The sequence below is a fragment of the Melitaea cinxia genome, chromosome 10 (genome assembly GCF_905220565.1).
Source record: "Melitaea cinxia chromosome 10, ilMelCinx1.1, whole genome shotgun sequence".
NCBI lineage: Eukaryota > Metazoa > Arthropoda > Insecta > Lepidoptera > Nymphalidae > Melitaea > Melitaea cinxia.
This window is the reverse complement of record NC_059403.1, coordinates 14001571-14024394: the sequence shown is the minus strand read 5'-3', so window position 1 is coordinate 14024394 and position 22824 is coordinate 14001571. Positions and strand designations below refer to the sequence as shown.

The window sequence follows — 22824 nt, the reverse complement described above, 5'->3', positions numbered from 1 at the left end:
TTCGCCATGTAAGACAAGGATCAGAGCCTAATCCACCACGCTGCTCCAATGTATGTTGGCGAATAATATATCCCTACTATGAGTAACGATCGCTATCAGGTGTACATGATAACAACCGGTACAGACTTAACGTGCTCTCCGAGGCAGGGTCGGGAGACACAAGAACCACAAACACCCAGACCACGGCAAACATATGTATGGCTGATACAAATGTTTATCATGTGCGGGGATCGAACCCGCAACTGCCAGCGCAACAGCCACAAACCATTGCTGTGACCGTTGCGCCAACGCGTAGTCGTCGTTTTAACTAGTAAATAAATATAAATAAAACAACCTTGCACCGGCGCACTCTCCCTCTAAACAAAAGAGTAATAACTTGTTTTTCACGAAGCTCTCATTGTGTAATCCTAAATTCCACTCCAAGGATACTCTTGTTAGTGACGTCAATGACTACTTTTTAACCGACTTCCAAAAAAAGAGGAGGTTCTCAATTCGCCTGTATATATTTTTTTTTAATGTATGTTACTTCAGAACTTTTGACTGGGTGGAGCGATTTCGACAAATTTTCTTTTGGTCGAAAGGTGGTGTGTGTCATTTGGTTCCATTTAAATTTATTTGAGATCTAACAATAACTTTTCGAGTTATATCTAATAATGTGTTTTTACTTGACGCTTTTTTCGTCAATCTACGTTGTATTATACCGCATAACTTTCTACTGGATATACCGATTTTGATAATTCTTTTTTGTTGGTAAGGGTGTATCCCTAGTTTGGTACCATGATAAGGAAACGAGGATCTGATGATGGAATCCCAGAGAAATCGAGGGAAACTCTTGAAAATCCGCAATAACATTTTACTGGGTGTACCGATTTTGATAATTTTTAATTTAATCAAAAGCTGATGTTTATCATGTGGTCACATTAACATTTAAATTTTATCGAGATCTGATAACTACTTTTTGAGTAATCTTTGATAACGCGTAGTTACTTGACTATTTTTTTTTGTCGATCTATGTTGTAATACTCGTCGATGTAATTGAAATCGGTTTTTTTTTTTCGTTTGCGAGCAAACATATTTTTTTTGTATTAAAACCTTCCGTGAACCTGAGGAACATACAAAAAAATAAAGTAGCCGAATTGGTCGAGCCATTTTTGAGTTATGCGCTAAGCACATTAACATTCATTTTTATTTGTATAGATTACAGTTAGTAGTATACTTGTTAAAGTGCAGATAGCGAAAGTAAATCAAGTTTTTGAGGTTTATGAGATTTTTTCCATAGGGTAGTGGCATGGGAAAAAGTCACATTTTTGAAATACCAAAACAGGAACAACTTTACTTCGAGATGTAACTAGCAGGATCTGGCGTATTGAAAAGACATTCGAACAATAGTAAAAAACAGGTAAAAGAAAAACACAAAATACAAAATCAGCGACTTTATTTTTTAATCTCATTATTAATTAATAAAAATTTTCATACAAAAATTACTTTCTAAATTCCTTTACAGAAGTTGAATGCTAACTATTATGCCTTACTTTTATAATACTTGTAACTACGATAAAAAAGGTATGTATAAAAATAATCTAAAATGGTTAACATTTACGAGAGTGAGGGAGATAACCTTTTTTTCAATTTTTATGATTAAAAAACGAACAAGACTATATAAAAAAGATTTTGAAAAAATATGTTTTGGAACTAACGATTATATTATCCACTACAATGTACAACTTATCTACAAGGTTTCTTAAAAACATAATATAATTCAATACAATATTCGGAGCACCTCAATTTGATCGTGGGTTCGAATGAAAAACTTGAACCGAAAGATGCTCTTAAACTTATAGCTAAGTACAAAAATAATTCGTAAAACAAATTTACACCTATATTAAAGCTGACGTATAATATCTTATGAGTTGTGATGTAGAGTTAGCCGTGTGAACGACTTGTCATTTCGGACTTTATAATTAAACATAAAAAGCGGAACAAAAGTTAGTATTGATATAACTACGTACAAATTATATATATATTTAGGTACCACAAATTTTTATATGTTTATATATATAAACAGTGATGTATTCACTTTTTAATATTTTGTCTTGGAACATTTGAAATATTGGAACTCGATAATATTTCTCACTGAGATTAGTCAGATATGTATATGTACATGAGCGGCTGTTGCCGTATTCTATATACATTGTTACAAGATTCGAAACGATTTTTTAATAATACTAACAACAAAAAAGCCTTATAATATTCATAGAACCCTTGATCTACATAGATAAAGTGCATACTTTAGTTTTAGTTAAACTTTCAGATATATTATTTTCGTTCTATCAAATATAACAGAATATATCGACGCTCCCGGGGAATAAAGTAATAATCGAGAAAAGTAAATTTAACAGGACGCATCATTATTTACAGCATTTTTTATGTAACATGTAGCTATAAAAAATAAATAAAATATCACGTGTACTTTAAAAGTCATTAAAAAATTCAAAAATGTGTAATACTGATTTTTATATACATAAGTGTGTACTAAGTAACGATACATAACAATTTTATTCCCGTGAAGTTGTAATGTAATGAAAACTATCTGCATGCATTACGATACTAAATAGTATATTTCATTACAAGTGTGGAAAGGCTGTCATTGCAAAGAGTTCCGACAAATGTCTACCCGAGCCGAGGCACAGCCGAAGGCAAGGGTTGACAGTCAGAACAAGTTGCAATGGCGGTTCCGCACGTGTACTGAACGGCTATTTTTAATACAGTTGCGAAAAAAATGAAGCTTTTAATAAAATAATAAAAAGAAAATTTCTGAAAAATGGCGCCAACCGTAGAATATAAGTCACCCATTCTAGTAGGCAAAGGGAACTATGCCCATACAGGTAAGTCCTTAGTAGAAGTTTTTTCATATCAATATGAAATGAAAATGAAATTTAATGAAATGAAATGAAATGAAACCTAACCAAACTCATTCAATCAAATCATTAAATCTGATATTGAAACAAATTAGTAGCTTCTTTTTAGAAATATACGTATTTGCATGAATCATAAAAACTTCTATGATTTTTTTTAGTAAAAACAGACACACAGACCACAGCTTGACAGTTAGGAAAGAGAACGTACGAGTTCGGGAAAGGTAAAAAAAAAGCACGAGTATGTAATAAATAAATAAATATCTACACAATACACACACGGTCGTCTGTTCCTAAAGTAAGCAACTTAATAATAATAATAATAATAATAATAATAATAATAATAATAATAATAAATATTTACACAATTACACACACGGTCATCTGTTCCTAAAGTAAGCAACTCAATGCTTGTGTTATAGGTAACAGCCGACTGGTTATTTTTTTTTTTTTTTTCGATAAACATACTTATAAATAATACATATATAAATATATAAATAAATATTTATATTACACCCAGACTCGGGGTGGGAATCGAACCCACAACCCTCGGAGCAGAAAGCAGGGTCACTACAAACTGCGCCAACGGGCTAGTGTTATAGGTAATGCTTGTGTTATAGGTAACAGCTCACACTGGGTGTAATATAAATATTTATATTACACCCAGACTCGGGGTGGGAATCGAACCCACAATCCTCGGAACAGAAAGCAGGGTCACTACAAACTGCGCCAACGGGCTAGTCCATAATAGTAATAGCCCACATCCCGAACGCTATACCTCCAATACGCCATTTTTTGAGCAACTGTATTAAAAAAAAAAATGTATCACACGAATACATTACTTAAAATTCGTAATGAAATTTGAAAATCATATTTACGTGAAGTCGTATCAAAAATTAAGCTAATAATAAAGCCGTAAAAAATCTGAAGATGTATTACGACCTATAAATGCCGAAAATGCGAAAACATTAAAATGGTAGTAATAGCACTTAACAACTTTATTCCCCGGGGGCGTCGATATTATTGTCTGCATTTGTTCTAAGCATTCGTAAAATTATGACCGTTTTTTTTTTACTTAAAAGACGTATTTTTTCTAAATATTTGTTTTTAACTATCACTACTATAAAAAATGTCATTTTATATTAATTAGAATAAAACGCCACTAACTTGCTCATTCATAATTCCTGTGTCCTGTGTCTGTAAAAACTAAAAATATGACAAAAGTTATACAAAAAAAAAGTCATAAATCATAATGCTTATTTTGTTTTTGAAAGTCGCAATGAATTATAATCATAAATAAGTTTTTGAACAGCTTTATTCCCGAATAAGAGCTGTACTGACTGACCAGATATAGTTTTAAATAAAATATAAAATAAAAATCACGAAAAGAGACATATCAGTTTAAAAACTTCACACATAAATAAATAAAATAAAATATGATTTGTTATTACAAAATCGATTGTACACTGAAGTTGATATGTATCCAAATGCTTTTTATATCCTCGTCCATTCAATATTATTTATAAATTTAGAGAAAATTAGTATTAATAGTAGCAAATAAAGAAAAGAAGAAAAAAAAAAACGATAATTGTAAGCAAATTCTAAACTCAATTGCTTTTGTTAACGAAATTATATACGAAACTTCTTCGCCTTAATTTTGTCTAATTAAAACAATAAAATGTGAAGTGATTTGATATTGACGCTTGACGCTTCAGCCTGTAATATCCCACTGCTGGGCATAGGCCTCTTTCACCATGTAGGAGGAGGATCAGAGCTTAATCCACCACGCTGCTCCAAAGAGAGTTGGCGGATATATATATATAAATATTAAAAAAAAATAACTTTGCTATTTTAAACTTTCTTCCAAAACTTCCTTATACAGCTACATAGCTTGTTTTCTCTTGGCCGAGACATTTCCTTTCGTCCTTAACGCTCTAATCGTAAATTCATTTCCCAGTGATTGTCCTTATAACGTAAGCTACACTAAAACGTGTAGCGCTTTTCATCAGAATTGAATTATATAGTCACGGTCAAGCGCAGACTACAATTTTAGTATCGGGCGATATTTTAGTTTCAAGAAACCAACTAAAATCTTATATTAATATTGAATTACAATATGTAATTTAAACATAGATCATCTTCAACTTTATTTTTTATGCATTTACTTTTTCCTACTATTTAGTCGATGTTTTCCTACTATTTAGTCGATGAACTGATGAGGTGACACTATGTAGTCTGCGGAGACTTTCAAAGTAAACCAGTAATATTTTATACATATATTATATAGTAATATATAATGAAATAAGTCTCTCATAAATGTGAACATTACTTTTCACTCAATATTTTTCTATTATGTAGGTATTATTCTAATGATCAACCTGTTTTTTTTTTAATATTTGCCACATAAAACAATTCATATTTACATATCAAAATGGTTTATCACATTAAAAAAAATACCCTTCTTTATTCGATTAAAAATACGTGCGAAGTCCTAATTGCAGACCCCAATCGCTTCGCCAAGATTACATTAAAATCTGTTGACAAAAAGGTGTAATTTAACTATAAATTAAATATAACAATAACGATACTTAGAGAATATTAAGTATTTTTAATGAAAATACGTATATGCGATTTCATTTTCGTTAAATTTCAGTGCTTTTCGGTTTATCGAGGCAGTTGGGTATTCGTTCACTCTCGTTAGTAATAGATACCCAGACAACATTGCTAAATAATCTTTGTATAAATACGCGTGCGATTGCATTTGGGTGCCTGTATACGGCAAACATGGTACTGACCTCTGAAACTCGGTACCCTATTCTCTAGTAGGAGTACAGTTAGGTGTGGATCCGGCCCTCAAAAAGTTGTGGTCACGGCCTAGTGCTAGTCGCGATTATTTCCGCTGACCATTTTTTTAGGCCGCTCATCCCATATTTCCATAAAAATAATCGAGTCAAAGGGAAATATATTGAGGCTAACCTTATTTTTCTCTTTAGTTATCCATTGTTGTACAAAGTTTGTAGGCATACCTATTCATTTTGTGAATGTATATAATAATGTTTCAAAAATAAAATTTAGACAAAATTTGCCGCTGGTAAATCTACCACTGGACAAGACTGCTGGCGTATGCGTACGTGTGTGTACAGTCAAGTGGAGTTGCGTATGTGTGCGTGTATAATACAGTTAAACGTGTGTGATTGCGTATACGTACGTGTGTTCGTGCGTGCGTGTGCGTTGTTGTAAATTCGTGAGGTCGAGAGTAGTGTCCGTGTGAGTAATAGTATATGATAGCAGTGACGCGGCAGTGCGCGTGTGAACTCTATTATTATTATTTTATAGAAGCGGTACTGACGGAGCGCGTCACGAGTGGTGCGCAAGCAGCGCGTCGAGCTGCGCGTGGGCGTCGCCGTGGTCGTGGCCGTGGTCGCTGTCGTGGTCGCGGCCACCGTCGCGGTCGTGGGCGGCCTGCGCGGCGGCCAGCGACGACATCACGTGCTGCGGGATGTTGATCTGCACCGGCATCGCCATGTTCGAACTAGTCGGTACCTGTTACAAAATACGTTATTGATTATAATTATTATAATTAATCAATAATAACGTACCTCGGAGAGCATGTTAAACAATCGGTCCGGTTGTTATCATAGACACCAGATAGCGATCGTTACTTATAGTAGGGAACATAACCTACAGTGGAGCAAGAGGCCTATGCCCAGCACTGGGACGCTAAAGGCTGAATCAACCAATCAATTAATAATACTTCATTCGTGAGCATTATTACAAACGTAAACGAGTTCAATCAACCAGTATAATAAGAGTTACAAACAAGTCGCGAGAGCCTGTAAAATGACGTCACTTTAATTAGATGCTTTCTACACTACACTACGTACACGTATACATATTCACTACCAGCTGATCGGCAGACATTGTATTGCCTTGTGAAACGTATGGAGTCTAAATAATCATTAAATATTTGTATATTTAATTTACTGCACAAATTTCTGCATTTCAGAACCGTCTAAAAGTATTAAGAACCTTAAAAAAAAAGGTGAAATCGGTAAAATATTAGGACTAAGAAAAACAGAGATTAAATAGACCATACCATACAACAAAGGATTGCGGAATACCGATATGTTTGGCGCGAACTTGGGGAGGCCTATATCCAGCAGTGGACTGCGATAGGCTGAACTGACTGACTGAATGATTACAGTAAATTTGTTCAAGGACTTGACAACTCAGTTTCAGTAAATTGGGATTTTGAAGTGCTCTTAATTTACTCACATGAATCGTAATCTCTGGCAATAAAGCGTTGGTGGTATTCGAGATGCTGGTTGAGATGTTGGTCGAGACGTTGGTCGAGATGTTGGTTGAGATGTTGGACGTGTTGGTTGAAGGAATTGAGTTCTTCACGTCCATCGCCTCGTTATTTGCCTCGTCTTTCGCACGCTTCGTCTCGTGAGACCGCGTGTGTTTACGGAGATGGTCCTTACGGTAGAAACCTACGAATAAAGATACGAGATGTTTATTAAACATTTTTACGTACTACTAAATCTAAAGGTATACTTATATCAATATGTACGTTTAACATATAACATCTTCTTTAATATACTCTGGAAGTAATCTATACTGTTATTTAAAAAATATATGTACACAATGGACATTTTCACATTGAATCACTTGTTACAGGTGTTTCCAGGCTAGTCTATAAGTACGTAAGCAAAAACCTTCACATGTATTTCATTGCTCCAATCAAATTTAGATTCCAGGCGATCAAAAACTAGGGGGTTATTCATAAAATATGTTCGTAAATAAAGGGAGGGAGGGGGGGGGGCTTTACTTAGCGTGACAAAGGAAATATTTTTAAAGAGTCAAATTATTTATATTTAAGCTTTTTTTATCACAAAATCACTTATGGATATGGAAGATGGAGATGGAAGGCCTAACTTTTGTTACATAATATTTGTTGTCAATTAAAGTGTGAGTTAGCGTGACGAGGGGGAGGTCTAAAACGTTAAAACTTTGCGTGATGTATTTTCTGGACGGCACGCGCACGCACGCACGCACGCACGCACGCACGCACACACGCACGTACGCACGCACGCACGCACGCACGCACGCACGCACGCACGCACGCACACACACACGCACACACACACACTCACACACACTCACCCTTGCCGCACTGGCCGCAGAGCTCGGTCTTGACGCCCGAGTGTATGACGGCGTGCAGGTTGAGGTGCTCGCGCCGCTTGAAGCCCTTCCCGCACGCGCCGCACACGTAGGGCCGCTCGGGGTTGTGGCCCAGCTTGTGACGTTCCAAGTGTTCCTTGCGTTTCAAACTGGAGACGAATAACATGTCTATCATGTCTCTGTCATAAGTATAATGATACTTCTTTTTTTTTTTATACAACTATGTTGGCAAACACGCGTGCGGCTCACCTGATGATAAGCAATTACCGTAGCTTATAGACGCCTGCAACACTAAAAGCATTGCAAGCATGTTGCCAACCCTACCCCCAATCCAATACACTTTCGCTTAGGGCGCTTTTAGTGTCACGCGGATTTGCTCACGCACGCGGGATTGGACCGCATGCGTAGCATCCGCAAAGAACAATTTCATATAGGTATCTATTGTAAAGCGTGATAAACGCACGCGGGACGCGGGGCGCTGTGCGGGGCGTCACCCCGGTGCGGGGTATCCGCATGCGTAAGCGCTGCCTACAACTTCAGTGCCCATTTTAGAGTCGAGCGGGGCGCACGCGCCGTATTGTACTACCGAAATGAAAATCGATACAGAACGAGTAATCATTGAAGTTCATCTGCGGCCCGTTTTGTGGGATAAACGCAATGAATTATACAAAAACAGGGACGCGAGGGAGGCTGCATGGAGAGATATTTTGAAGGAATTGGCACCTAACTACGAAAATTTGAGCGAAGAGGAAAGAAAAGAGGCGGGTATGTGTTTGGTTCATTATTTTATTTATACAAGCATCATTACTTTATTAATATAAGCATAATTATTTAATTCACAAATAACATCAAAAACCTTCTAAAACCTTTTGAGTTTAGTTAATTAATTATATATCGGTGTTGCCAGGAGACTTTTCCTTCATTGATAAAGTAATCTGCAAATATATCTCTGATATTACTTGCCGACGTATTACTACTTTCAGTCTGCTGCCTGGGTAGTGGTCCCGTAAAACCATTTGTGACAAATGTATGGCTGACCTTGTAGCCATCCCGTTTCCTTATGAAATTGTGAAGTACACATGCCGTCTTGACTATTAATTGTGCTAGATCTAACTTGACATTCATGGATCTGTGAAATATTCTAAATTTATTTGACATAATTCCAAAAGTGCATTCTATGTACCTTCTAGCTCTGGACAGACGGTAATTAAATATTTTCTTTTTGTAAGGTAAATTATCACGAGCATAAGGCCGCATCACATGTGATGATAAACCAAATGCCTTGTCTCCCACTATCACGAACGGCAACTTTGCTCTTACACTAGATGGATAAGCTACTTCGGGGCAAATAATAGGCAACTCTTGCGGGTCAGGGATACCCAACGTGTTACTTTCCAGTTTCGTATACAATTGACTCCTTCTAAAGATGGTTGAATCGGCGTTGCTTCCACTGGTACCGACATTAATATATGTAAAATTATAATCAGCATCACACATTGCGAGGAGCACTACAGAATAATATTTCTTATAATTAAAATATAGTGATCCACTGTGCGGCGGCCGAATCACTCTTATATGTTTTCCATCAATTGCACCCAAGCAATTAGGAAAATTTGTATATGTGAGAAATCCCTCTGCGATTTCTTTCCATTTGATCCCATTAAGCTGTGGAATACATTCAGACTTTAGTTCAATCCATATTATGTAACAAACTTGTCTTACTATTTCGCTAATTGTTGCAATTCCAATCACATAGGAATAGTGTAGATCAGTGAATGTATTACCAGTTGCCAAATATCTGAAAACAAAAACAATATATTAATAATATGATAACATAATATATTAATAATGCTGACATCAGACATAAGACAGCATGCACCGCTCGAATTTTACTTCAGAAGAAAAATAAATACCCTTAAGGTGAAAGGGCACGGAAGTAGCTAGCGCTAGAAGTTTTTAATTCGTTTTAACTACAGTACTATAGCTACGTTAGATTTCTATGATTTGCCGAAAATTTTATCATAGGGGGGTATTTATGCAGTTATGATTTCATATGAAAAGTTCGAAGTATAGTTATGTATCTCATATCTGCTAAAAGTGGCCACTTTTAGCAGATTTGAGACACATAACTATGCTGTAAATATTTTATAAGAAATCTTCTCTGTATAAATTAACCCCTATGGTAAAATTTCCGGCAAATGAAAGGAATCTAATAAATATATATAATATAATATAATGAAATATCGTTTATTTCAAGCAATATTTACATTACAAGATGTCCTCCTTCATGAAGGTTGACAGATGCAAATAAAGCAAATTTTTGTTAAAACAAATTATAAACTTACAGCGCTAGTGACTTCCGGAAGTTTTCACCTTAATTTTGATGATGGCAAATTTTACTGTAACAAATAAACAAATTGCCCGATTCAATCCGGTGTTTTTCCAAAAATCCTTAAATGAAGTTCTAATTATTTTTGTAAAAAATGAATTATTTCGTCGATGTCTGCGCCGCGCCGCCCCGGCCGCGCCGTCTGCGTCTAGTATAAGATTCACTTTGCGCTATCGTTCGCGGCGAAATTGACCGGCCTGCGCCAGCCCGCCGTTTGCGTTGCGCCTAAGGGTACTTTTCCTTCAACTGCGGCCTTATTTTTCCACTCTGTATAGGTATATATATATTGCTTGATTTATCTAATGCTTCATGAGACAGTGTAAAGTTGACAACATGTGTGAATTAAGGAGGGCCTTTAATCGAATGCAGTTAAATTTCCAACTAATATCAGATTTGTACACACGGCCACAGATCAAGCTTCCCAAAACCAGTATAAACAGGACTCATGCGTTGTTTATTATCGTAGACGACTCGGCGCCCGGCGAGGCCCTAGCAAGTTCCGTTTATTGGTACTGGTTTTGGGTAACTTGATCTGAAACTGTGTGTACTTTTGCCACTTACTTATTATATTTTGTCATTTCAGACAAGAAAATACAACAACGCTGGCGAACAGCAAGGGACACTTACCAGAAAGACAAGATATCTGAAAAAAATCAGCCATCCGGCTCTGGGAGTAAGAAGAAGAAGAAGAAATATTCTTACTATGACATTTTGACTTTCTTAGACAGTACAACGGAAACTGCTGGAGAAGAGTCACTCTGTGAAGAAATGTCTGAACAAAGTAATTTAGAAACACCTAATGAGTCCACGCAACCAGATACTTCACGTCAAGAAAGTTCTCACCCAACATCAAAACAAAAACAAGTAAAATCTAAAAAGCAAGCACCATCTGAATTTGAGGCACAGTTATTAGAATGCTTAAAGTCTAATCAACTGGAGCTAGAAAGTGAGGATTTGGCTTTCTTTCAGTCTCTGCAGCCTTCATTAAAAAGATTCACTAGATATCAAAAACTAATGTTCAGAACAAAAGTGTTAAATATAGTTATGGAAATGGAAAGTCAAACACAACCTGCATACTACAGTCCCATACCTACAACAAGTTCTAGTGCTTTTACTGAGCTTGACAGTTTGTCACCGATAAATCAAGATTACCAAACCAATAGTATAATCCAGGATACTTCGAGTCTTAACGACAATGCTATTAGTTCTGCTGCAGTGAATGACAATGAAACTCTTATTTCGACTGAAAGCGGCCTGTTTAATATCACGTCTTATGACGTAATTTATACCCCAGCAACAACATCATCTACAGGCGAAAGTAATGTCAACGCTCAGGATACAAATTTACAAAGAAATGAATGATGTAAAATTTGATTTTTTAATTTATGAATAAAACTCTTTTTATTAAAATGAGTACGATTAACTTTTTTTCTCCAGTTTCTCTCTAATTGTTTGTTTAGTCATATGAGTGCGGTTGTACACACGGCACAGATCAAGTTACTCAAATCCAGTATAAGCGGGACTCCGACGGGTTACCTAAGTATGATAATACGCAAGGCGCGAGTTCCATTTATGCTGGTTTTGGGTAACTTGATCTGTGGCCATGTGTACTTTATCAGATAAAAAAAAGGATTGTGTATGTAGGTTGAACGTACCAATCCCAAACCAATTAAGGACTTTTTTTGACTTTAAATTACTGTCATGTGCAAACCTATAACTTTTATCTATATTATAATAAGTAGCGTGTGATGAAAGGTAGGAATGATTCCACTTTAATGGCGACATTTTATGAGTGAAATAATCTTATTTAATGAAATTTCAACATGAAATTGAATGAAATTATGAACAATGAAATTTCAGAGTACATGACAAAATTTTTTTTTGCACATGTAAATTTACACATGACAGTAATTTGAAGTCAAAAAACGTTTATCCTACCTGTTCAAATCCCTTTCCACTAAATCATAGCAGGAAATTAAATATTTAAAATTTAAAACTTACCTTAATGTAATAGCGAGCCTCTCAATCGGTTGTATTGTAATCCTTCGTAAACTGCTTTTTTGTAGCTTATTCTCAATTTTACACAACAGTTCATCAAAAGAACGAATGGACATTCGAAAGTAATTTTTAAATTTACGTTCATTATTTTGTAGTTTTCCAAAGCGTGTAACAAACGCCCCAGCAAGAAGCCTATTTTCAAGAAAGGGATCAACATGTACTCTTGTCTTCTTGTTTCGTCGTTTGTAAAGTATGTAAGCGACACATATTCTTCTGACATTGATCATTTTTGAACACGTCTATACCGTTACGCAGCCCGTAGAAAACTGAAACTCATGCTGCGTATGATCCGCAGCGTGAAATTTTACGCATGCGGTCCAATCCCGCGTGCGTGAGCAAATCCGCGTGACACTAAAAGCGCCTTTCCAGGGCTTTTAGCTGTTTATGCAATATGCCAACGTTTAGTGTACCGGTATGAATAGCAAGTGTCAATTTATATTTTGATTTTATAATTGTAAATAATAATAATTATTTTATTTATTTAATAGAACATTCTAACTTTTAAATATCACGGTGATCAGTCGCGTCGGAGTTGACACAGAAACTTTTTTTATTATTTCTTACTAGTAATTTGTCTTACCCGGCCCCGCAAATTCCACATATAAATCTCCTCTCAATCTTGTGAACCGAGAGGTGCATCTCCAGCTGTCCTTTGTCCGGGTAGGCCATATTGCATTCGGGGCAGCAGTAGATAGGGGTGCCGTCGGCTGTTGTGGCTATCATCACTTGCCCCGGCTTCGGACGAGCTGGCTTTGAGGGCTTCTTCTTGTATTTCTTCTTTTTCTTGTTCTGAATTCGGATTGTTCCATCTGAAAATATTTAAAATTATGTAATAATTCTATACAATCATTACACAGTATAAAACAAAGTCGCTTCCCGCTGTCTGTGTGCTTAGATCTTTAAAACTTCGCAACGGACTTTGATGCAATTTTTTTTTAGTAAATAGAATGATTGATTCCAGAGGAAGGTTTATATGTATATTACATGCATAATATAGTAGAGGAATACTGATATTTTTAGAGGTTTATAATGTGGTGTCGTAAATAAACACATTTTTTGCACTTACATTGCAAATAGTCATTTTATATTTGATATTTAGTATCAGCATTGCACCTGTGCGAAGCCGGTGCGAGTCACTAGTAATATTATAAATACCAAAGTTTATAAAGATGAATTTAAGTCAATCAAATTGAAAATCTGTATAAATTGAAAACTCCATTTTTTTTATACAATAAGGTCGGCAAACAAACGTAACCTGATGGTAAGCGATTACCGTAACTTATAGACGTCTACAACACCAGAAGCATCGCAAGCGCGTTGCCGACCTTACCCCCAATTCCCCGCAGAAGCTCTGGTCACTTTACTCACCAACAGAAACACAACACTGCTTTAAAACAGTATTTTTTAACTGTGATCTTCTGTAAGGTCGAGATACTACTACTCTAGTCGGGCTGCTCCATATTTTGGGCAGGAAATTTCCTGCTGTGTCCTACCTCAGTTAATCTTCAATGTAAGTCTCTCTCTTCCTATTAGGAAAACGTTACCTTATTAGGTAACGTACCATTTGGGGACAATTATTATTAACAACAAACAAAAATAACTGAATCACACGTGTACCTTCGTCCAAAACAGCTTCAGTGATAGTATCCTTTTTGTCCTCATCAGTATTTGTCATCTCCACATCTGGAGTTACTGTCTTCTTAATCTCAGTGGGATTTAGTCGGAGGAACTGTTGTAGAGAGACTGGTAAAGCTTGTGTTTGCTGCAAAGATAAATATACATATATTTATTGCTACTTTGTAAACTATTTTTCAATGATTGTATCAATTACTTTCGTAGGAATACTTAATATCATGATTTTAATTTATTTTATTCTTATAATATGTTGAATACGATTTTTTTAATTTGTTTATTTATTACATAATAAATATTTTATAAATCATTTTAATATGTAAGTTCTTCCGTACACCCGAACGCGAAGGTCTGCAACGCGCTTGCGATGCTCCTGGTCTTGCAAACATCTATAGGTTATGGTAACAACTTATCAGGTGTTTTGTCAGCACTTGTTATCCGACCTAGTCGTAGAAAAAAAAAGGACTCTGATATGATTACCTGCGGTGGTAATCCGTTGAGATACTTTACGAGGTCCTGATGCGAACTCGACATTTGCCATTGTATATTCTCATTCGCCTCTGTTCCTTGAGAACTTTCCTGTAATAAATAAATAAAAAAAAACAATTAGTTTCCTTATATTGTGCTATATCTCCCTAACTTTCCCTAGTTGAAAATATGACGGGTATGAATTACAATCCATCTAGCATATTTCAATTTTTTTTTAAATATTAATTAAAGAAAATCTTGGAAATTTAAAATATTCTAAGATTATTTTTTTTATTGCATTTATATTAACATTACAGTAATAATTTTTAAATTTATATAATAATTGTTAAAAGCATTTTAATTTACTAGTATAGCTCATTTCCAAATATCAATAATTTCTTTACGCTTCAGCCTGTAACATCCACTACTGGGCATAGGCCTATTTCCTGATGTAGAAGGATCAGAGCTTAATCCACCACGCTGCTCCAATGCGGGTTGGCGGATATATTCCCTACTATGAGTAACGATCGCTATCAGGTGTACATGATAACAACCGGGACCGACGGATTAACGTGCTCTCCGAGGCACGGTGGGGAGACCCACAAGGACTGCACAAACACCCAGACCACGGCAAATACCTGTTTGGCCAATACAAATGTTTGTCATGTGCGGGGATCGAACCCGCAACCGCCAGCGCAACAGGTACAATCCATGGCTGTAACCGTTGGGCCAACGCGGCGTCAATAATTTCTTAATAAATAATAATTGTTATCATTAACAGAAACTAATTAATATGTACATAATTATATAGCGAGTGTGCAGAACCGCTATTCTGATAAGATAATGATTATATAATTAACTAATTTATATTATCAAATGGTTATAAACCACTCAACGGGTCGCTGTTTGTACATTTAAGATATATGAGAAAAAAATATTATTGGGACCTTTATCAACGCAAATAGGACCCAAAACAATAATTATCAAAATTTCTGACTGTTTGTCTGTGCGTTCTTGCATGCTAATCTCAGAAACGGCTTATCCGAAATAGATGTGGTTTTTTACTAATATACATTACATTACTAAAAACCACAAGCAAGGCAAGCTTAGCTTAACATAATATAGTGTTTGTTTCATGTCAATCGGTTCATAAATAAAAAAGTTATGCCAATTTAAAAAATCACGTTGAACATGTAAAGTCACTATTTTCCACGCGGACGAAGTCGTGAGCACAGCTAGTTAGTATATAATTATATATATAGGTATATATATGTGTGTATATATATTATTTATAGCCAGACTATATGTATATTATATTTTATATATATATATATATATTGGCATATTCGACATGAATTTTTACAAACAAGTCATTAAGTTATTAAATATTTATTATGTTGTAATTTCTACACCTATGCTGACGCTAAACCATTTCCTTTGCCCTAAGGTTGCCCAGAAGAGATCGCTTTTTAGCGATAAGGCCGCCCTTTGTACCTAATGAATATATTGTTAAAAAAATTTTTTTATTATTTCTTTGATATGTATTATTTCTGTTTTTGGTGTACAATAGTGTAATAATACACTTATTATTAAGTCTATTTTGACATACACGCGGCTTCTAAATTATGTGTGAAGCGCGCTATCAGGCTGAATCGTGTTCGATCGTATTTTCCCAAGCTCCTACAGATAGTAAATAATAATTTTTTCAAAGTACTTACATCATCGTTGTTCTCATCGCATTCCTCCTTAATAACGATGTTCGTGATGTCATTGTTGTTGTTGTTGTTGGCGCTCGTGTTGTTGTTCAACGGCTTAGTGTCCGGGCCGTTGATGATTATCTGATTGTTCGGCGTTATGAACACCTGTTCACAATAAATTATTGTTACTGTTTCTAAAAAATTATTTTTATGTAAAAGGAGTACTTTTTCTATAAATTTAAATTATAATTGTGTTAATTCAAGCTATGATAGAGTAATTGTCATCAAATCCTCAAATACCTCTTATTTTAAAACTGATAATATAAATAATGTATATATATAATGTAAAAAAAAAATAAAAAATAAAAAGGATTCAAATGACAGTTAAAATTACTTACGCCTTACATTTAATAGCAATAATTGTATGAAATTCTTGTGATTAAATTAGTTTAATCTCTTAAATTTTAATTTTGTTTCATGCAACTCGGCGTTAGTGATAAAAATTAATTAAATCACCTGATGCTGTATATTCTGTTGCACTTGATCCTTATTGTCCTGAGTTTGTTGAGGACGTACTAGCTGCATCTCTTGAGGCAAGGCTGCTAACACTTGAAGACCTTGTAAACATAAAGATTTCAAAATCAATAAAAATACTTTACCACAACAAAACACTTAAATGATCTGTGGGTCAATGGTTCGGTGAATGGAACGTGAAATTTATAATTATTGATGCTTTGTGAGTGCCTCTATACCGATGATAGCGTATTGCTTTGAATGATTGCCAAACTATTTTCACATATTTGGTTATAGCTAGGTTATATAACAGTGCAAAGAGTAATGGGTGTGCGTTAGAATCAAGAAGTACTTTATTCGGGACATAGGTTGCACTTTATATGCATATTTAAGTACCAAAGGGTGGAATTATCCCTTATCTTCCACTACTATTCTACATTCTATGAGTCAATTACTGATGATTTGTTTATTTCCTTTACTGTAAATAATATGAACCTCAACCAATGACTTATAATTTCTTTAAAGCCCAAAAAAATGCTAATCGATTAAAATCATCCCATACTCATTAATGTGTAAAATGGGTGCAACAAACACTGTTAGAACACAATAGTCCGGTAGAATCTTAATCACCTGATCTCATCCTGAATGTACCTGGACATTGAATAATATATATTATATTTCATTGATTTAAATAGCTTATTTTACTTAATTACGTAATATTGGATTGATGCCTACCTTCAGGTAATGTGTTTCCTACAAGTTGTATTCCACCAGTTTCGTTGGAGTCCGGAGAATAAGCTACTGTTAGAACGGCTCCGCCTGTATATGACATGTTAAAATCATATATATATAGTCTGGTCATTTATGAATAAGCAGTACCTGTTATTAATTAAAATCTTTAGCAAAATATGATTGTCACCAAGTCTACTTATCTTTTAGATATTAAGTTGATTATCTTTTTAATTTTTATCGATATTTTATACTATCAAGTATTACGAATTATATTGATACCTTGTTGAAATCCTTGAATGGGTATTTGCATCTGATATTTCGGTTGTTGCTGCTGGAGCGTCAGGTTCGGACTAAGAACCTGTATCTGCACCGTTGCTGGTGGGTCACCTGTTGACAATTATCATGGCCAATGGTCATACTTACTCTTGCAATAAATTTATTAATTTTGTTAAAAATTAACATAAGTTAATTATAAAAAACTGTAAAGTGGACGCTTCAAAAGTTATTTTGAAGCCTACTTGAGTAAAGTAAATTTTTCTCCTAATGTCTCAGGCGTATATAGACTACGGTAACCACTTACCATCAGGTGCTGTCGCTTGTTTGCCGACCTACTCGTATATTATATACTTTATTGCACTTAAGAACAGAATGTACAGAAAATTACATATATAGTTGATGGCAAAGGTGGACTTATCCCTAGAAGAGATCTCTTCCAGTCAACCAATGGTCATGAGAGAGAGTGTCATATAGCGGGGGACACAGTGCAAGAAATAACAATATTGAGAAAATAGTTGAATAACTGTAATATATTACAAACTTATAAGTATAAATACATACACACAGACATATCATACATATATATACATACCTTACATTTATACATACATACATATACATATATATACATACACACATACATACATACACACATAAATACATACAAATACATAACATAATAGAAAGGTAATTATATACTTATGATTGTAAATTGACTTGAGAAATAAAGTGCTCCTTTAATTTTCGTTTGAAGGAGACAAGGGAAGGACTTTTTTGGATACTTTCTGGGAGTTTGTTCCACAGTATAGAGGCGCGTACCGTAAATGAATTAAGTTTGAATTTTGTATTGCACTTTGGTACATCCAGCTTTGTTGTAATGCCAGGGCGCCTGGAACGATTAGGAGAGGGTAGGAAGTGAAAACGGGATCGAAGATAAGAAGGAGAGTTTGGATCACGTAGGATATTAAAGAGAGTAGACAGGATATGCATATCACGGCGAAGGCGAATAGGGAGCCATTTGATCTGAGCACGGAAGTGAGAAATACGATCAAACTTTCGCAAGCCAAAAATGAAGCGTACTGCGAGATTCTGAAGTCGCTCCAACTTTCTAAGCAGCTCCTCTGTCACATCCAGATAGCATACATCGGCATAGTCAAGGATAGGTAGTAGAAGGGACTGCGCGAGCATATATTTGGTTTTGAAGGGAAGAAAATACTGGAGACGCTTGAGAGAGTGAATCGAGTAATGTATTCTCTTGCTGATTTCGTTAATATGAGCTTTCCAAGACAGGTTGCAGTCCATAATAAGGCCCAAATTTTTAACCTTATCAGAATAAAGGATTGGGACCCCAGAGTAACAGATTTTAGGTACCAACTCCCAGTCAAGTCTGCCTCTTAACCGACTGCTACCAATAATGATGGCTTGTGATTTTGCAGGATTTACTAGCAGACCAAAAGACTCAGCCCAGACCTGAACAGCAGCAAGATCATTATTTAAAATTCCAACAGCCTCATCCAACTCCGTCAAGCTGAAGTGTCGGTATATTTGTAGATCATCTGCATACAGATGGAAGGGAGAAGTGATAACACGGTATATTTAAAAAAAAAGATTCAAAAAGTCAAAGGAGGGTCAAAGATGCTCCTGGTGTTGCGAGGTCGGTAGGCTACGGTATGCGCTTACCATCAGGCGGATAGTAAATACTCCAAGTGGTCTTACCCGGCATGGCACCCGGCAACGAGACGGGCACGGAGATCACCTGAGGCGTGGCTTGTAGCGAGCTACTATCGATCGCTCGCACGTACTGGACACCGTCGCCCATATTCACGCCACCTACCATACCCACCACCTAGAAACATATAGTATATTAATATTCACAGGCGTATTCGTGACAGAAGACAAATATCTCATACCATGTCATCTGATTTATTTCCTCACAAAATAATTGATTACTTTAGCCACATTTGCTTTAAGTAATAAATAATTTTGTAAACTCAACCTCATCAACATCAAATACGCATTGTGGATAAATCAAAAAGTACGTTTCAGATCTCGATTAAATCAATAAATGGGACCACATGGCAAGCATCAGCTTTGGAACCCAAAAATAATCATCAAAATCGGTGACTGACTGACTCACATCAATATTATAAGGTAAAACGCATAAAAAAAAATATATTAAAAACCTTATTTTTTTATGTCGATTCAAAATAAACTACAAATTATAAACTTTAATAACTACATTAGTAGTGTATATTGGTATTTTAAGTAATTTGCCTAAAGTTGAAATGTAAATGTAATTAAACTAATCTATGCTAATATGATAAAATTGTATGTAATGTTCAATACTAATTGTTATATGAATGCGCTTTTCTAGGAATCTATTTGACTAATCAGATATATATTATTGTGAGAGAATTTTTATCAGGCTGTATGACATAAAGAAGGGGGAGAGGGGCAGAGCTGTACCCATCAATATGAATGTAGACATCACGCAAGATGCCTAGCCTCAGTTTATAGAAAATAATTATAAATAGTTGACCTCATATAGATTAAATAAAAACATATCTGTAATAATAACAAGTATAATTAGACCATGAACTAACTGACCTTTCAAATGAAGTTATTTAAAAATTACTTAGACATAAATCAATTTACTATAACATTATAATATCACGATAACCTTACCGTAGGCCACTTGATTAAATAAAGTACAACTTACGTATTCACAAATAGAAAGTCAAATTAGCAGGTAAAAAAAATCTAACTTTTATCTATTGGATACTGTTATGTATCATATAGCTTTATCAGTAATGGGTTAAATCAGCTCTTTCAAAATTACTTACGGTCAAAACATATTTAATATAATTTAAGCTGATTATTAGCAATTGAATAACAAAATGTCCAATGAATAGGTAAATTTTCACATGTTCTATGATTATGAAGTGAAAGCTGCAACCACACAAGCTATGTGTCTTTGTAGGTAATATTTCACAAGAAATTGCTGATTTCAACTATTATTAATTTTTAATAATTATTTTTACATAACTCGTTAATTAATAAATTTATAATTTATATTTAGAATGAAGCAAAAAAAAATTAATTAATGAATTATATAATTTTTACTCTTAGCTTGATTTTATATAAAAAAAATATATTTATATTAATAGAATCAAGTAAATATAAATCTAAAATGTAAATGCAACATTAACAGTGGTTCGACAAGCAGTTCTGTTTCATCTTTACTTAATCGTATGATTGTAATTTAAATGGTGCCAAAACAAGGAGACAATAGACAGACATTTTAGACAATATTTTAACAACTTTTAATTTTTTTCTGTCAGGTTTTATGACAAACATAATTATGTGAAAGTTTATTAGCAAGATGTCCAAAAAGATAAGGTATTAAATTTCAATGAATGGGCATCAGAACATAATTCAAATGAATACATTTTCAAATTAAATAAATTAAAATTATATACTTGGTAAATTTTAATTTATTTAATTTAAAAATCAACCTGTAAAAAATATTTATTTGCTGTTTATATTGCAGTAATTGTATATCACAGTAAGTGTTGTGTTCCTGTGGATAGGTGGCCAGAGCTCTTAGAGAGTATATAGGCAATGATGCTAGGCCGTTCGCTTGTGAGACCTAGTTATGTAAAAACAATTAGTATATTTGTATATTTACCTGAGACAGTGAACCATTATTGGAAACGCTTTGCTGCAACTTTGCGACAGGCAGCTGGCCACCCGTCGTCACAAAGTGTGTCCCAGCAGTACCCACTGCTGAGAATGCAGCAAAATTCATCTCTGAATCTTCCTCGCTGAGAACAAATTACAATAAAAATTTAAACCATGATAATATGCTTTTGTAATGTAATGTTGCATAAATGTTTTAATATATGTTTCATAATTCTTAAATAATATAATTATTATTATAATATGTAATCTATTATGAAACAATTAAACTAATAAACATGTTTTTTTTTGTGAATATAAAATATATCAAAGTAATATTTAATGTGAAAATTTATAAGACTTTTGTGAAATATTTTCAACACTAATATTTACTCGCGTTTAATATTTTGATACTTAATTAAATAACATAAACAGAAACTAGTACATTTAGAACATAGCATTTTACTTCATAAGGTAAGATACAACATCCCCGTACCAAGAAGCATCATCTCTCGTTGGCATTTTCTGCATGTCACACATAAATCCACTTCCCCACGACAGCGGGTATAAAAAAAAAAAAAAAAAAAAACCACCGTCCCACTTAATTCATTCACTTCCACCGTATCCCCACGACTTCCCACCACCACGGCGATCGTACGGGACCACAGGGAACTCAATGGTAGGGCACATACCACTACCGACCACCAAACATGGCACACTGGAATTATTTCAACGATGGTGAGAGGCGAAAGATGATCGCGACTTTAGGAAAGTAGGTTAAAGAAAGTTTTTTATGCTGGCCCAACACTCGACTGGCGAGTTAGTTATACGCACACAGTTTGAGTGTATGTACGGGCTCTAACGTGATCCTCACTTTCTCTTTGCCGTACTTTCACAAGACGCGGCGAGGTGCGGTTGTGGTTCAATAACTGTAGGAAGCCTGTTAGTTGGGTAATCATCTCGTTATTTACCTATTTAGACGCGTGTGTGTGACTTGGTTAGTTTAACTCTTAAAGCTATAAATTTGAATTCACAGCTAGTGCGTGTGTATTTTATAAATAAAAATTAACACATTTGGATGTGGCGTTTTATTTTTTGGGCTATATCAAGTGTTATCATATGTACAGCAGTAAATCTTTAGACAAATTTTAATACAAGGCCATTCAGATACAAAAATAACAGTTTGAACTTTGATACAATGTCAGGCCAAGTGGAGCATACGATCGAGACAAAGAAATTCTTACAAATGGCGATATAAACGAGTTAAGTTACGCAATGTCGC

The 22824-nt window shown here is 34.9% G+C and overlaps 3 protein-coding genes and 1 long non-coding RNA gene across 5 annotated transcripts; 1 reads left to right on the top strand and 3 right to left on the bottom strand.

Moving 5' to 3' along the window:
- Nucleotides 1-5176: 5176 nt before the first annotated feature.
- LOC123657227 lies at nt 5177-6363 on the bottom strand. Its single transcript, XR_006743673.1, has 2 exons — nt 6265-6363; nt 5177-5449 (listed from the first exon to the last, which is right to left on the bottom strand). It is a non-coding gene; the product is annotated as an uncharacterized LOC123657227 (long non-coding RNA).
- Nucleotides 6364-6365: 2 nt separating this feature from the next.
- On the bottom strand, nt 6366-22082 carry LOC123657450 (zinc finger protein 41-like; the record flags this gene model as incomplete). Its single annotated transcript, XM_045592993.1, has 14 exons — nt 22039-22082; nt 21553-21688; nt 19581-19710; nt 17868-17975; nt 17592-17675; nt 16860-16960; nt 16365-16508; nt 14659-14757; nt 14164-14308; nt 13127-13355; nt 8082-8248; nt 7291-7408; nt 7191-7236; nt 6366-6458 (listed from the first exon to the last, which is right to left on the bottom strand). Coding segments are annotated over exons 1-14 (1644 nt in total), but the record flags the coding sequence as incomplete, so codon positions are not given.
- Nucleotides 8475-11901, top strand: LOC123657226. Its single transcript, XM_045592803.1, has 2 exons — nt 8475-8864; nt 11072-11901. The coding sequence occupies exons 1-2, from the start codon at nt 8690-8692 to the stop codon at nt 11848-11850; spliced, it is 954 nt and encodes a 317-aa protein (XP_045448759.1). The 5' UTR covers nt 8475-8689; the 3' UTR covers nt 11851-11901.
- LOC123657225 (protein ANTAGONIST OF LIKE HETEROCHROMATIN PROTEIN 1-like) lies at nt 8872-12899 on the bottom strand. 2 transcript variants are annotated; one of them, XR_006743672.1, is made up of 3 exons: nt 10367-10411; nt 9884-9897; nt 8872-9764 (listed from the first exon to the last, which is right to left on the bottom strand). XR_006743672.1 is itself a non-coding variant. In XM_045592801.1 (2 exons), the coding sequence occupies exons 1-2, from the start codon at nt 12771-12773 to the stop codon at nt 8979-8981; spliced, it is 1203 nt and encodes a 400-aa protein (XP_045448757.1). In that variant the 5' UTR covers nt 12774-12899; the 3' UTR covers nt 8872-8978. The 2 variants fall into 2 exon arrangements, 1 of the variants encoding a protein (XP_045448757.1); XM_045592801.1 differs by lacking the exon at nt 10367-10411 and adding an exon at nt 12490-12899 and having other exon boundaries at nt 8872-9897.
- Nucleotides 22083-22824: the final 742 nt, after the last annotated feature.